This window comes from Podarcis raffonei, chromosome 15 (assembly GCF_027172205.1).
Source record: "Podarcis raffonei isolate rPodRaf1 chromosome 15, rPodRaf1.pri, whole genome shotgun sequence".
NCBI classification, from domain to species: Eukaryota; Metazoa; Chordata; class Lepidosauria; order Squamata; family Lacertidae; genus Podarcis; species Podarcis raffonei.
In genome coordinates, this window is record NC_070616.1 from 30,963,865 (window position 1) to 30,979,074 (window position 15,210).

Below are 15,210 nucleotides of genomic sequence, written 5' to 3' on the forward strand. Positions count from 1 at the left end.
TCTGTACTTCCATATTTCAGGAAAACAGAAATTGAGGCTTATTTGCGTTCTCTGTAAGGGTTGGGCGGGGGGAGCTCGTTCTAAACCACTTTGGAGTGACTGTGAAATGGCACTTACATCCAATTTTGCAGGTGAATTTATTGGACACTTTCAAAAGTTGACAAGAAATTCTTCTGAGTATGAAACTCAAGCTGAGGTGCTTTCCAGGGTTATGAGAGGTCAGAAACAGCTTTTGGGGTTGTGACAGCTAATGCAGAGAAATGCTTTACAAATAGTGGCATGGAAATTCTCACATACGGTATGGAACTCAAAGGGGATTTCGGAGACTCGCCCGCCTTCCTGTAAACCTTGAGATTCTGACTTTTCTCCATGATGTCTGTCTGTCATGCAGTGTTAATGTGTGTGTGTGTATGCATACATGTGCACATGTAGAGATGGTGGTGTCCCTTTTGGTATACAGTAGACTACCCAAGGGAAGGGATGGTAAGCAGATCTTGTAACCAGTGCTGGCCACTCCCCTTTACAGGAGACAGTGAACTGACTCACTTGGCAAACCTACTCCCTTCCCATTTTGACCCCAACCATTAAGAATCCAGATTGGTCCTGTCTAAATAGCTCCCAGATAAGGGATGGGGAACCTGCATGTTGCTGGGCTACAGCTTCTATCAGTCCTAGGGACTAATCCAGACTGGTGAGTTATAATGTTATAAATGCATTATAAAAATGTGACACCAGGGAGCACTGTATAGCAGTAAATGGAAAATTGCTTTGAGAGTGCGTGCTCTCTCTCTCTCTCTCTATATATATATTATTAGCCTTTTTTAAAGATCAGTGTAGATCCATCCATAGCCATTGACCAAGATGGTTGGGACTGACAGGAGTGAGTCCAGTAAAATCTGGAGGGCCACAGTTTCAGGTGAACAGGAAGCTGCATACATAAAATCGAAGCATCTGTTACAAACCAAGATAAAGCCAATATCCATCTGAGATTATTTGTGAGGGCCTATCCTACGTCTATATAGCATTTAACTTTCCTCTCTGTGTTTGTGCCCACGTTGTGTGGCTTGGTGCTGGCAGAAGCACAGATGGAGCTTCTGGCAGAGATTCATTTTGTGTACCATTTCTTAGCTTCATCAAGTGTGGGGTGGTGGGAAGATGTATAAAGGAACGTGGAGGTGGAGGAGATAAATTTGACATTCCCATTCCAGTTTTCCACGTCATATCAACCACTCTCTAAAACAAATAACAGAGGAACAAAAACTTTAAAAGTTCTTCCCTTTCAGAGGCAATTACCAAATGAAGTCCTCACTTAATGGGCATTTTCACAGGGCATGGACACCACTTTGTGTGGCTGCTTTCTCATTATAGCCTACGCTGCTCCCAGCTGACAACCTGATAATTCTTGCCGATAAAACAATCTCTTCCCCCGCCGTTCCTCCCACACCCACACCCCAGTTGTTGATGTGCTATGACATTGTCCCTTTGCAGCTAAGCTGCCTTGGGAATTGTTTAGATTATAGAGCAGGCTGTGAAATGTTTAGTTAGTGGGAAGACAGAGGGAGAAAACAACAAAATGATTGGTACCACCCCACTTCCTAACCATCATGTCTGTATGTATTTACGGTTCCCACTGCCTTATTCTTTTTTTAACACTGCAACTCGAAAGACCTCGGGGCAGAATGTGTGTGTTGGCGGGAGGATGCTGCTGATTAGAGTTGTCTTAAAATTAAATTAGTAAGGCTTTAAATCAGAATAATAAAAAAGTGTTACTAACAGCCTTCAAGGCCAGCTTGATTTTTAATGAGACTCCTTGGAGATTGAACTGGAATTTCATCAGGTCACAAAAATGTGAGAGCTGTTTGCAACTAATCTTCCTCCCAGGACCACGGGGGAATTAGGAGTGGTCAAAGAGGTATGTTTTGATGCCCCCAGAGTTGACAGTATTCATAAACAAAACAAAACAAAAAGAATTTGCTCCTCCTAATGTTGCTGGTAGAAGTTATCTTTTCGTTGTCCTTCAGACGCCATGGTTTCCCTCCACCCCAACCCTCTGAAGTAGTCTCACAACCTCACAAACCCCCTTGAGAAACTTTATCTATGATGGCCTTCCTAAAGCAGCCTCATTAAAATGCTAGGCTGTAGGGAATCAGTATTAGCACAGGATAGTTGCCAGCTGAAATAAATACATTGGCTGTGAACCAGAGCGGCATGAGCACAGCCAGATCCCATTGCCAGCAATGAAGGAAAAAGAGATACGAATGTGTATGTGAAACTGCCCTGTGCTGAGTGAGGCTACTAGACCATCAGTGGTGGGGAACCTTTGGCTCTCCAGATATTGCTGCTCTGCAACTCCCATCACCCCGACTGTTAACCATGCTGGCTGGGGCTGACAGGAGCTGGAGTCAAACAATCTATGAAGGGCCACGTGGTCCCCATTGCTGCTCTATAGAAATGGCAAACTCGTTTTCCAAGATTGGATCCTTCTGTGGTCAAAATAGCAGCAAGAGGTTGGTATAGGAAGCCCTGAGGTTCTCTGCTTCTGATCTGTCTCAAGTACTTAATACTTATAGCAGCAACCAGAGGTCTTTCTAAGCTTTGCTACTTGACATATTTTAACTTGAGATACCAGTGATTGAACCTGCAACCATCTGCATCTAAAGTGTGTGTTTTGTCCCCAAACTATTGTCATGGGTTTGTGGGGAGTAGGCTGTATGTTGAGACCCTTCTAACCCCTGGATGCAGTAAGTGTTAAAGCATAAGACAGACTAGCTTCCTGATGAGGTGATCTCCTGGGTGATGGGCCATTAAGGGAACAAAGAAAGTGATGTGAGCTCGAGGAAAAATCAGTAAGCTCGGAGAAACAGAGAGACAGAGCAATGTTTGATTTCTGTTTGACACCAAGGCTGCAGCTATAGGAGAAACAAAACCCATTTTGGGTGTTAATGGTGTAAACCGCTCCATCGTAGGCTCAGGTTGTATATATGTGTAAAAAAGCAATATATCATAAAGACACCACAGTTTCCAATGTGCCTCATTCCAAAAGGAAACTTGAATCCTGGGTAAGCTCCTGGAGCCCCTGGAATCTAGGATTGCGCATTGTGCTGTGCCTTTGAGCATGTCTGCACTGAAGCATCTCACCATCAGTTTTCCATTTTAACATCAACTGAAATTATGGAAGAAAGCCAAGGGCAGGGGAGAGAAAAGATAATACACATGATGTTGAACTGGGTTTTCCAGAGTGTATGAGTTATGTGGACTGCATCCTCCTTACTCGCTTTACCAGTCTGTCCCTGCCCATAGTCTGCAGCAAGAGGTCTAGGAATAGGGGAGAAATTTGGTTCGAAATGAGAAACTGAGAGCAACTGAAAAGGACCAGTTCTTCCGTTCTTAGTCTTGACCTGGCCTGCAGGCCCTTCTGATAGCAGTGAGTGATGTGCAAATTCCCTTTCCCTGACATGTCTTGATTTCCATTTGCTTTTTGTGAACTGTGAAATGTGTTGCGTATTGATAAAACACTTTCTTTAAAAAATTGACAACCTGTTTCTCCCTTGTCTTTTGGTTGCTCATACTGCCTTCACTCCTTTCTTCTCAAAGGAAAAAATGTCATTCTAAGGTGATCCACCCAGAGCATGTCAGGTCCCACCTGTGGGTAGTGATTAACAGTTTGAGAAGCACAGCTTTAAGGATTGCCATTTGCAGACGGTTTCATAAGACTTTTAGTGAAGTTGATTATTTTTAGGGATAGGGAAATCTGTCCATTTCGGTTGCTCATTTTTGTAGTATTGAGTTCAGCTCTCTGCATTTCTGTTAAAAATAGTTCTCGTGGGAATGCATCAGTATTTTAATGCAAATTTCTTCCAATATACAGAATTTTGCAAGCAATTTTCCAAATGTGTTTTATATGTTATTTTCATCAATATATGCAAAGGTATGCAAACCTTTCCCCTAATTTGTGGCTTTCCATGGGCATTGTTTGGATTGGAGAACTTCATCATAAAATTCAGAGAAGTGAAGTTTGGAAGGATAGAAGGATTGCATATTGGTTTGGAAAATGCAAATTTGATGGGTTCTCAATAAAAATTTGAACTGAACGGCGTTTCTCTCCTGTCTCTCTAACCTTTACCTAGCTAAGCCGGATTTGTTTGGCTTTGGGTGTGTATTTACTGTATCAGATTCTTATCAGAGGCTTGTTATATTCAAGCACATACACAGAAATGCTAGAAACATGCAATTTCAATGTGGATTTGTATGCATGCTTGGTAACACCACATGTCCAAGTACATGAGTTGAGACGTAGCAAATGCACGTTCAAAGCTAACCATGATATATGGCAAGAATGTCAATTTTACATTCATTTGACTAAATAGCCCTTAAAGTGATTTGATGAACATTTCCCATCTCAGTCACTTCCTAATATTTCTGCTCTGTTGCACCATTGATTTTTCTCAACTTATTGCCACAATTGATTATGTATGAGCATGAATATGCTTCTTACTTAATAGGATAACACTGCAATGCTAAACACATTTACTAGTGAATAATCCTATAATTATTTGGAGAGAAAGAAAAGCAGAATCGTTTGGTGTTTTTCTTTAAAAAAATAATAATAATACTTGCATATAAAGGCCAGAATCAAAAGAGCCTTATGCATATACCTACAGTACATGATTTGGGTTTGGATAAGAGGACTTTCTTCATTCTCCTTCAAAAATGCAGCACCTCACAGTCCATTGGTTATCCCTCTAGAACATCCCCTGACCTTCAAGACTTCCCAAAGATTAAGGATGCTTCAGGAGTTTGGAACTGGATGTTTGTGCATTCCAACATGAGCTGACTTAATCCCTGTCTCCTGGACAGAGATGTGGACTTTTGGGCTTCCACTGCCTTTGGGCTTCCCATAGGCATCTGAATGGTCTCTGTGTGAACAGACCAGGCCTTTGATCTATGAGAACAGATAAGCCCTTGGTCTCGTCCAGCAGGGCTCTTCTTATGTGGATCAGAATTTAGTTACCGACCGGCTTTTGCACTTTCCAAAATAACTGACAGTGCTTTCAGCTCAGTATATGTATATCTTGTGTTTAAAATGCATGTTTTGAGAGAACATGGGTTATAGAAACAGATATATATATATATATATATATATATATATATATATATATATATATATAATGTTCACTTTTGTGTGAAATTAGTGCAATTTGATGCCAAAGCAGGCTAGAGCAGACTTGTGGGTAAACATGCCTGAAAGATGCAGGAATTGAATACAGATCAAAAACTGGGATGCATGTCTTCCGGTATGTGCTCCCAGGTGAGTCACATGACCCACCTCGCAATCTTCCCCCACAAAGCACTTTTGGGGGGCTAGATTGTGGCATGAGGGCGCAGCACCCAAAATGGCTGCCATGACCTTTCACAAAAAACAGAATGTTCCTTTTTTCTGGGACATTTGGTGGCTATGTTCTTGCATTCCTGGGGGGAAGACTGAGAGGGATGAGGCATTTGATCGAATCTCTAGAAAGCAGCTATGGACAAATCAGGCTAGACAATAAAGGCCTAGTCTCCAACCCTGTTACCACCACTAGAGGGGTAAGACAGGGTTGTCTATTGGCCCCAGCATTGTTTAGCTTTTACATTAACTCACTGGTGACTCACATGGCCAATGATGCTTTCCACCCCCCCAAATTAGCAGGCCGATCTCTGAATGTTCTTCTGTATGCGGATGATGCCGCACTTCTTGCCAGATCCCCTATTGGACTGAGGAGAATGTTGCAAGCTCTACATGAATACTGTGATCAGCATGAGCTCCAACCCAACTATGCTAAGACCAAGATCATGGTCTTCTCTGCCCGACCGAGACTCCATCGATGGTCGATGAACGGGATCCCCCTAGAGCAGGTTAACTGCTTTAAATATCTGGGACAAGTAATACGGTCAAATAGGTCTTTTCTGGCCCATAGAGACTATATAACAACTAATGCATCTAAAGCAGCCATCCAGATTAGATCTCTATATGCTAAGAATCAGGCTCAATCAGTGAAGATAGCTTTGAGACTCTTTCACATGAAAGTCCTCCCCCTTCTTTTGGTGGGCATCTCTTTAGGCTCCCGTAGGGATTTTTTGAAACTGGATTCTACCCAAACGCGATTCCTTAGAGCCATCCTTAGGATTCCCCCCTCGGTAGCGGGTGCGGTTATGAGATTAGAGGTCGGCTGGCAAGCTCTACAGTATGTGGCCTTGAAGACGAAGCTCTGGCTATGGCTCAAGCTTTGTTTTAAACCAGTGGGTATTGCCCCCTTGATATTGAGGGACGATTTCTAATCATCGTGGGAAAGGGAGGTCGTTAACGAGGTTCAATCCTGCGGATTGTCTCACCTTTAATTTGAGTCTATGACGTACAATCAAGCTAGAGCTGTGATCTCCCGGAGACTGAGTGACATTGCCAGACAAGAGGACATAGCCCTGGTAAAACCAGGGATGTTCCTAGGGGACCAGATTTATTGGACCATACCAGCCCCCTACCTTGCAGAAATCCACTATGTTGAATACCGCAGACTTCTTACAGCGGCTAGATTAAATGCCCTTGACTCTGCGATATTGTGGGGAAGGTACAGGGGAGTACCATACGCCCAGAGAACCTGTCATTGTGCCATGGGTGTGGTTGAGTCCACCGAACACATTCTCTTGACTTGCCCTTCTTATGCAGAGCTTAGACAAAATTTTATAGACCCACACCTATGTCAATTTAGCTTCCTACCCGGAGAAAACCAGGTTTTACACTTGCTGAATAATGTCACTAGAGCTATACCTTCCTTGGTGGCCAAATTTCTTTTTTTAGCTTTTAAGCGTCGCAAGACTATAATTGACTGTATTGATATGGGGCTATCTGTTTAGCCCATTTTAGTGTTGGCTAAGTTCTAAAATCTTCCTGGATGTTTTAACTGTGTATTGACAAATGTACTTTTTTCTGACTGACGGTTCAAATAAAAGGTTGATGATGATGATGATGAACGGACTGAGAGGGATGTGTGTAGAAAGTAGCCCACTGTACAAAGGTAAAATTTACATTTGTTGCTCTACCCAGGTTTGCCTCTACATCAGTGGAATATAGTACCTAGGCTGTATCCAACATTGGCCTTTCTCAGAGTAGACTCGGTGAAACTAACGGAGCCATGCTGGTCGTGCTCATTAATTTCAACAGGTCTGCCTTGAGTATGTCCAACATTGCATGCAACCTAGTAGAAGATTGCCCAGAAGGAAATGTGATCCTTGAGCTGAAAAGGGTTCCCTCCACATGCATTAGGCAAGTAATATAATAATGGCAGCTGATGAAAATGTTATCTGTAACTTGAAAGGTATTTACATTATTCCACCTACATTCTAATAATAAAAATGATGTTCTGTCATTTCATGTTAGCACACTGAACAATCTGGGGAAAGTGTTTAATCAGCAGCGGTTCCTATGCCCCTGTGGTTGTTGAAGAAGCCAGGGTTTTTAGAGGTCTCAGTTCCCAGCCATGTCTAAACAAGTTTGCTTTAAGGACAAGGACAGAGGAGTCAGAGACAGAGTGGCCACGTTGGGAATAATGTTCACACACGGATGAAAGGTTCTTCATCTCCATAATCATTCTTTCTATTTGAGTTCATTCACACTTTCAAGGACTGCTTGGTTTCACTCACGTAGTTATCAGTGGGACAGTGGGGAAGGAAGACTCCTGATACTCTATATTAAGTGTGCCTCGTGCTGGGATTAGTATGGGATGCATGCAACCTGAAGGTGGAAATAAAAGAGTCAGGCACAGCGTGGGGGGTTGAACTATAGCCTGCTTTATTTAAACACAAGCCACCTGCAGAGGAAAAACTATTAGTGGTGGAACTTAACGGTAATATACCAGGCCAAGCCTTCTACCAGTAGGGTGACAAACCCTGCCTACGGGAAATGGAGTACAGATACATTGCCATGTGCTTTCCCTAGCCACCCAAAGGGTGAGTAGGGAGGCCTTCCTGTATCACCACCCCCATAACTCCAGGCAAATGATTCAGGTTAGCTTCCAGTGTTGTCCCTGTCGGGTCCCATAACCCTGAGCAGCAAGCCTCAGGTCCTGTCTATCACTATGGAAGGTGTTTAAGGGGCACACCTGGCTGAACTTAACTGTTCCCCTTTGAACATTGCTGCCCCAGAGGAGGAAAAAGGCTGCCAAATGGGAAGTTCAAGTGTTTTAAATTATTTGTGGTGGCAATATGCTTTGATTAGGCTCCAATACTTTAACCACCTCATGAGAAGACTCCCTGGAAAAGACCCTGATGTTGGGAAAGATTCAGGGCACAAGGAGAAGGGGACGACAGAGGACAAGATGGCTGGACAGTGTTCTCGAAGCTATGAACATGAGTTTGACCAAACTGCGGGAGGCAGTGGAAGACAGGAGTGCCTGGCGTGCTCTGGTCCATGGGGTCACGAAGAGTCGGACACGACTAAACGACTAAACAACAACAACATGCTTTGATTGTTGTGAGAAGACCAATCCTTCTATTTCAGATGTTCATGCTTATGTTGTCATAATGGTACCACACACATGGGGGAGGGTGTTGAGTTATCAGCCGGCTCTGGGGAACTGCAGAGATTGCAGAAGTAAAACCAAATCTTTAGAGAAAGAAAAGATAACACACATACCCAAGGAGGCCAGTGAGGACTGAGCATGCAAAGTGGGCACCACCTTAACTCCCTAACCAGAGAGTAAATGTGGAGTTCAGTTGAGATGCAGCTTTTCTAAAAGAATGTGATACTACATTTTTTATTTTTTATTTTTAAGGAATCTGTAAAGAGGGAAGTTGAGTGCAGTCCATTGTAGGAAAGGCTACTTGGGACAGAAAGAGAAGAAGGGGTTTTTAGACATTAAGACACATGACCCAGCAACCTCACTGGAAGCTAAGCAGATCCATGTATGGTAAATGTTTGAATGACAGACCACTTGTGAACCCTGTATGGATTACATGGAGCACCCTTAAAATACTGTAATCAGGGATATACAGCTAATAAAGAAGTGTGTGCATAGGTGGGGATGTTCAGGTGGTGATGGTAAAGGGTAAGGAAGGGCATTCAATATCCAAGTTCTTCCTACTTTCATCTGTAAATTTTTTGAACTTGGGGGGGACATAGGATGCAGCCTTATACTTGGATGACCATTCAGCTGGTCCACCTAGCTCACAGACTGGCAGCAGCTCTCCAGGATTTGGGACAAGAGCCTATCCCAGCCCAACCTGGAGATGCTGGGGATTGAACCTGGGACCTTCTCCACGCAGAGCAGATACTCTACCACTGACCTGCAGCCCCTTGTCTTCAGGTTTACAAATGCTTCCCATGGTGTTGGTCATGCTTCTAAAAGTCTGCTGGAGCGATCCCATTGCTGGGGAACATCTCAGCTCTGGCTTTGTGGATTCTTCAGCTTTTGTCGTGGCAGATGGCTTGACGGTGGTTTGCTTGAGGCCGCTGCTTCGTGCTTGCCATCTTGTTTGCAGTGTAGCGCCGTCCAATGCTGATCAGTTGCATTTTGAAACTGGAGGGAAGGGGAAAGATTATTGCTTAAACTGTGGTGGTAAATTAGTTCTCTTAGTGGCTTTATTCCACAATAGGCCTCTACTGTGCCTTCTGCATTGGAGAAGGAGAAGAAAATGAGGGCCATTGCCCACAGTGGAGAGACAATCAGGAGCCTCTAATATTAGACGGTAGGGGTGGCTCTCTTCGTGATAATTGAGCAGTTTTTGTATTCATCTGTGGGTACAAAGGGATGCTGTCAAGTTGCTTAATGAGCCACTTACCGCATCCCTCATGCATATTATCCCAGCAGCAGCAGTGCCTATAAGCCTGCACATGGAAAAATATGTGCCGTTTTACTTTCCCCCCTGGTGATGCCATCGAATGGGGTGAGGCCTCATTAGTCTGCTGAAATCACAGCAGATGCCAACTGAGCGTGCTCAAAAGATACATTCTGTTTGCTTTTAAGTTTGGGATTTATAATTGTTGGCTCACCCCCTCTACTCCATCTGCACGGCTCTTCCTCAAGGAGGACTAGGCCCATGCTGAGCTTTTGTTCATTCAATGGCGAGAGTTATTTATGAACAGGACTTATATCCTGTGAATTTCCCCCCTCACTTTTAAGCTGAAAATTGTAACTTTTCTCTTCCCCCAACGTTTCCCCTTAATTCAAAACTAGCTAAGGGGATTTAAAAAGAAAGTTTTAAACACCTTAATAGAACCCTAATCTGCTTTCACGTCAAAGCTAAGGCTGCTTTTAGGTGCTGCCATTAGTGCTTAGTAAAGCTGGGTAAATCATCCAATCAGAAATAATAAAATTTCTTCCTCTCATTCCTCCCTTCCCTTTGTAGTTTAGACATTTCTCTAGCCTTGGAGAATGGCTACTAGGCTATTTTTCATGTTGGGTTAGAAATGTGAATCTGTCTCAGCAGTGCTTCTTACCAGATGGACAGAAACAAGTTGAAGCCTGTGAGTTGTGTTACCTCTTGCTAGCATGTATGATTCCAGCACCTGTTGCCCTGTAATTATATGGATTTTTCCAATTGGAAGATGTCTTCCATTTCTTTCCTAAACTAACTAGACCATAAAAAGGCACATACAAGTATGCATATAACTGTATTAAAATATGCATGCATTAATTTTAAAAATGCTGCCGAAATATTGTTCTGCATGGGTGTATCTTTTATATGTATCATACGTGTAATAGATGTAAATTTTGAGGTATAAATTTTTGCCTTTAGTTTCCTTGGCTTTAAAAATAAAAGCAGACGACAGTGCATGGGTGGATCTACACACAGGGGAAAAAATGCTACAAATAAGTCAGAAATTAAATCGTTATAAAAAGGGGGGAAGCTATGTAAAAATCACAGTTTTATTCTTTTCCAGTGCCATCTGGTGTTGTATGTTTATAACGCATTCAAAACATTGTTTTTTGACTAATGTAGCCGAGTCCCCAGAGTGACTTTGTGCAAACTGAACACTATAGACAAAATTTCCACCAGCCTTCTAGTGTTGTATCGGCAGTAGCCCTAATTTAAAGGCTACTCCCGCCCCCCCACCGCATCCCCATTTCCCCTCCAAAAAGAAAAATCTCTGATGGGCCTGAACATAAAATCCCTGATGGGCTTGAAGATAAAAGTAGCCATTAGAATTAACAATTTTTTAGAGTGAATACAAAGATCAGATTGTTCTACCAGCAGGGCTAATCCAAATCATGTGCCTCCTCCATGAGAGGTCCAGAGGGTGGCAACATGAGAGCAGGGCCTTTTATGCAGTGACTCCCCACTTGTGGAATGCTCTCCCCAGGGAGGGCTTGCCTGGCACCTTCATTAAATATCTTTAGGCACCAGGCAAAAACATTCCTCTTATCCCAGGCCTTTGGCTAATTAAACAATCTATGGCCTTTTAAACTGGGGAGGGGCTGTAATTGTTTTTTATCGTAACTATGTATGAAGGGTGGTATAGGATTTAATAAAATAATAATAATTCAAAAGTATCGGGCTTGTTAATTATGTTATGTATTTTGTGTTATTATACCACAAACCACCCTGTGATCTTCGAATGAAGGGCAGTATATAAATTTAATAAATATTAATAAATAACAATGGTAAAAAACGGAGCAAGCCATTCAGTAGATGGGACCCTTTCTTTACATGTTTCACCTGAGAGCCCTGGCTTTTGCACTTATGCATTTGCAACTTATACATATGTAGCCTCCATCAGGCTTTCAGATGAATTGCAGGAGATAATATGTGGAGACAGTAAACACAATCCAGATTCCCCACTTTGTGTGTTCCCTACATTTGTGAAGAGGTCCAGATTTGTGTTTTGAACTGGTGCCAGGAACATCACTGCCCTTCTCTGGCCAAGAATGGGAACTGCAGATATTAGTTCCAAATCTATTGACATGGTTGTTGGAATTCCTGGCAATAATAGGCCATGGAAGTCACAGTGGGGGCTGTGCTTGTTGTCCCTGCGCCACTTTCCCTCTCATCCAGTTGTTAATCGTGTGAAGGGGAATGCCCAAAAAGGCCTTGAATCTTAGAGAATTCCATCTCCGCTAAGAGGTCCTATGAGATGATATTGCAGGGGTTGCCTGGGCATATAAGGCACACTCACCTGTGCAGACATGCCCCATACCCTCCAACACTTTGAAACCAATACAGTGGTACCTCTGGTTATGTACTTAATTCTTCCAGAGGTCCTTTCTTAACCTGAAACTGTTCTTAACCTGAAGCACCACTTTAGCTAAGGGGGCCTCCTGCTGCTGCCACTGCGCCGCCGGAGCACAATTTCTGTTCTCATCCTGAAGCAAAGTTCTTAACCCAAGGTATTATTTCTGGGTTAGCGGAGTCTGTAACCTGAAGCATATGCAACCTGAAGCGTATGTAACCTGAGGTATCACTGTATTCAAGATACCATCTTCCCATTTTTGAGGGGTTATAGTGGTCATTTTGGTGTCTGTGATATTGCGTAAGTTCACAGCAACCAAAGTGGCTGCCATTCTCTCTCAATAAAAAATGGCATGTCCCAATTTTTCCGGGACATTTGCAGGGCATTATACCCCCAACAGCAAATGAATAGGAGGATTTGTGGAGCCAGTGGGCACAGGGCCTCTTCCTCTCTCATCTGGGGGGGGGGGTGGAGCCTTGACAGGCTTCAGAAGCTTAAAAATTACTACGGTTGGATGCAGCAAGTGAACTTTATTTTATTGTAATTTATCCCACTTTTTCTCCAAGGAAATCCTGGTGGCATACATGGTTGTCTCTCTCCCCATTTTATCCCCACAACAACCCTGTGAAGTAAGTTAAGCTGAGCGACATATATGTGTTTTAATTCTTGTATCATTGTTGCTGAGGTTTGTTTTGTTTTCTTTCAGATGTCTATTGTGGCATTAAGCGGTATATAAATTTATAAATAACACCATCAACAATTTACGCCCCTTTTTCCTCTTTCTGCAGGCCCAGCATCTTCTTTCACCCAGCAACCTCAGGACCAGGTAGTGATCGCCGGGCAGCCTGTGACCCTGCTGTGTGCTATCCCAGAGTACAACGGAATTGTGCTGTGGATTAAAGATGGACTCGCTCTCGGCGTAGGCCGGGATCTCTCAAGTAAGCCTTCTAGATTTGCTTACATCAGCGGCAGCTCCTGTTACGTGTTATGACATATGGGCTTGAGAAACACATGCTGACCACTTCCAGCTGCTGTTAAGCTAAGGGCAGGGTGAGGCGGGGTGCAGGGAGACAGGAAGAACACTAATGGCAAATGCATAGCCAGCAAGGGAGTACAAAGGGCAGAGTGTCCTGTACAAATGAGCCCACCTGACATGGAACATTTTATATATGGTGTCAGTTGGGGTAGATCTACACACAGAAAAACCCCCACTATAAGTAAGTCAGAAATTAACTTGTTATAACAAAAGAAAAAAAAACCGCTATGGAAAATTGCCGAGAATTTTCTCCTCTCTCCAGCGCCATCTGGTGTTGCATGTTTATAACACATCCAAAATGCTTTCTCTTTACTATTGTAGCTGAGTCCCTGATCTGTTCTGGCCTGTTGGTGTAAATAGGCATCCTTGGTGCTATAGTCTATTTCCTTGCCATTACCTCCTTTGACCAGAGGTGGGTGATGGCACACAGGTTGACACCCCATAGGTTACCAGGGCAAGACCCGCAGCAGTTCAGACTGAGATGCTCAACTGCAATGATCAAGTTATAGAACCTAACAGGGATCTCAAAAGACTTGCATGGCATCTGGAAAATTAGATGCAGCAAAAGATAACAGCCCATTTTGGAGGCAGGTTGTTGGAACAATGAGTGAAGCTTAAACATGAAATATGTATTAAATAGTATTTGAGAGGGGGAATTGAGTGAGTCTCAGCTTCACTAAAAAGTTAGCTAGTGCAGTAAGAGAGAGAGAGAGAGAGAGAGAGAGAGAGTAAAAAGAAAAGTTAGGGAGGGGCCATAACTCAGTGGTAAAAGGGTCCCAGCAGGGAAGGAGGAAATGGAGGAAACTAGAGATTTTATAGTTCCTCTTAGACCTCCTGGAGACTATGGTGCATGGTAGGGCCTAGATTTTATTGATGAACATCTGAAAGACATTCAGAACATAAGCCTCTGAATTGTTTCCAGTAAAAACTTGGAATGTGGGGGACGCTCTCATCGACAGCTCAGGCTCCGAGAGGTTTACAACAAGGGATAAACTGAAGCACATTGTCACAGTCCTATTAACAGGCTGTCAAACCCAGCCTCCCTTAGTCTATTTTAAGTTGGGCGATGTTTGCCTCCATGTACTGGGGGAAGGGACCACGTATTGTGCCAACAAAGAAATGATTCCCTCTCTTCCAGCACTGCGATTTTTGTGGCAGAGCTTTGGAATATAGGGAGAAACGAACCCTGTTCAAGCAGTCACCACGCATGAGTGTGAGCAATCATGCAAGGGAGGGGAGCATGCTCAAGGTGTGATGTAGAGCCCTGCTTTATGCAGAGACCTTCCACAAGCAGAGGAGAGTCATAGAATTGTACAGCTGGAAGGGACCCTGAGGGTCATCTAGTCCAACCCCCTGCACTGCAAGAATCTTTTGCCCAACATGAGGCTCAAACCCACAACCCTGAGATTAAGAGTCTCACGCCCTCAGAATTTAATGTGGGGGCTCTACATAATATTAATATGACATGCTTGGCAACTCAGCCCCACTCCCGCTTGTGTGATTGCTCACATGTGATGCTGATGAGCATCCAAACAGGGCTTTGAGAGAGTGGAAAAGCTGTGCAACTATGCTTCTTTGAGGGCCTGCAATCTCTACCAAAGACCGACATTAAATGCAAGAAGTCTTCTGCACCCCACAAACTCCTTATTTCTTAAAACATTATATACTGCTTAATTGTAAATAGAACCTCTAAGTTGGTTAAAATGTTTACAAAAACATACATTGCTTTAACCTGGCTTACCCCTCCTGATATCTATTCCAGCTATCTGTACAGCTATCCACATATCTCTGTATTAAGGTCCAGTGATTGGAGGAGCATAGGGAATTGCCCTTGCACATACATGTGCACACATGCATGGCTTGCTACATGGAGCAACCTCTGTGGGTTTAAGCACCACGTCATTTTGCCATGTTGTGCGAATCAGAATTTCAGCCCCCTGTATGCCTGCCGCTGATAAAAATTCCAGTCCTT

The 15,210-nt window shown here is 43.3% G+C and overlaps 1 protein-coding gene across 2 annotated transcripts in view; it reads left to right on the forward strand.

The window, feature by feature from the left end:
• Window positions 1–15,210, forward strand: part of KIRREL3 (kirre like nephrin family adhesion molecule 3) — a 738,195-nt gene that overhangs the window by 453,529 nt on the left and 269,456 nt on the right. For both annotated transcript variants that reach the window (XM_053367286.1, XM_053367287.1), the window contains exon 3: window positions 12,991–13,140. In XM_053367286.1, the coding sequence (XP_053223261.1) occupies window positions 12,991–13,140 (150 nt within the window). The remainder of the gene's footprint in view (window positions 1–12,990; window positions 13,141–15,210) is intronic.